The sequence below is a fragment of the Aplysia californica genome, unplaced genomic scaffold (genome assembly GCF_000002075.1).
Source record: "Aplysia californica isolate F4 #8 unplaced genomic scaffold, AplCal3.0 scaffold00022, whole genome shotgun sequence".
NCBI lineage: Eukaryota > Metazoa > Mollusca > Gastropoda > Aplysiida > Aplysiidae > Aplysia > Aplysia californica.
The window spans coordinates 1,267,078-1,268,069 of NW_004797292.1; the positions used below are offsets into that span (position 1 = coordinate 1,267,078).

The window sequence follows — 992 nt, forward strand, 5'->3', positions numbered from 1 at the left end:
GAGAGAGAGAGAGAGAGAGAGAGAGAGACAGAGACAGAGAGAGAGAGAGACAGAGAGAGAGAGACACACACAGAGAGAGACAGAGAGACACACACAGAGAGAGAGAGAGAGAGAGAGAGAGAGAGAGAGAGAGAGAGACCCTTTTTCTCCGGACTCCTAACACTGACTCTCTGTTTTGAACTAGCGTCTGCGTCCCACTAATACCGTGGCCCGTACGTGGTGTTGGAGCCGTGTTTATTATGAAATAATAAAGGCATTAGCGGTTCAGCTTGGGAAAGGTCAGTGGGTATGAGAGCCCTGGTGTCCAGTTCCAAGCCGGGTCCTCCTCCTCCTCCTCCTCCTTCTTCTCCTCCTCCTCTTCCTCCTCCTCCTCCTTCTTCTTCCGCTCTGTTATTTCCTTCTCCTCCTCCTCTTCTTTTCTTTCCATCAGTTGTTTCTGTCTATCTGTCCTACTTCTTCCCAATATTACACGACTGTTGTTATCCTGTTGATGTGCTTCTGTGGGTGGTTGGCGGGTGCTCAGGTGTGGTTTGCTTTTTCTTTCCTATGAAACATCTATCGTCCTTATCTCCCCTTCTTCTTTTTAATGTTTGTTACTCTGTCGTAACACCTCTAATCTTCTGGCGGTCATATGACCTTATGCAGTTGCGAGCGCCGCTAAAATCTACACTAAAAATTGTTACTCTCTTGTAATACCTCTATTCTTCGGCGCTTCTATGACCTTATTGTGTTGCAAGTACTGTAACAATCTTACTAAAACTAAGATGTGCTGCTGTTTACTCAAATCCAAACTCTAACGCATGTGTGCATTCAAATGGTATCTGATTATTTCTTTTTTGTTCCTTTGCGTGTCTCCCCCAGGCCATCGAGACTGGTTACAGAATGCTCATGGAGCGAGGGATTGTTGCAGCCGTGCCCTATGGCGAGGTGAGTACTCTTTGCCGCATTATGTACTCACCCAGTGACTTAGTTTTTATAAATAACAATGTCAC

General features: G+C 45.9%; 1 protein-coding gene across 1 annotated transcript in view; it reads left to right on the forward strand.

Moving 5' to 3' along the window:
* Window positions 1-992, forward strand: part of LOC101851008 (transmembrane protein 135) — a gene marked incomplete in the record, with an annotated part of 131,334 nt that overhangs the window by 51,330 nt on the left and 79,012 nt on the right. Inside the window, 1 exon segment of the mRNA XM_013087940.2 lies at window positions 862-927. Within this exon segment, the coding sequence (XP_012943394.2) occupies window positions 862-927 (66 nt within the window).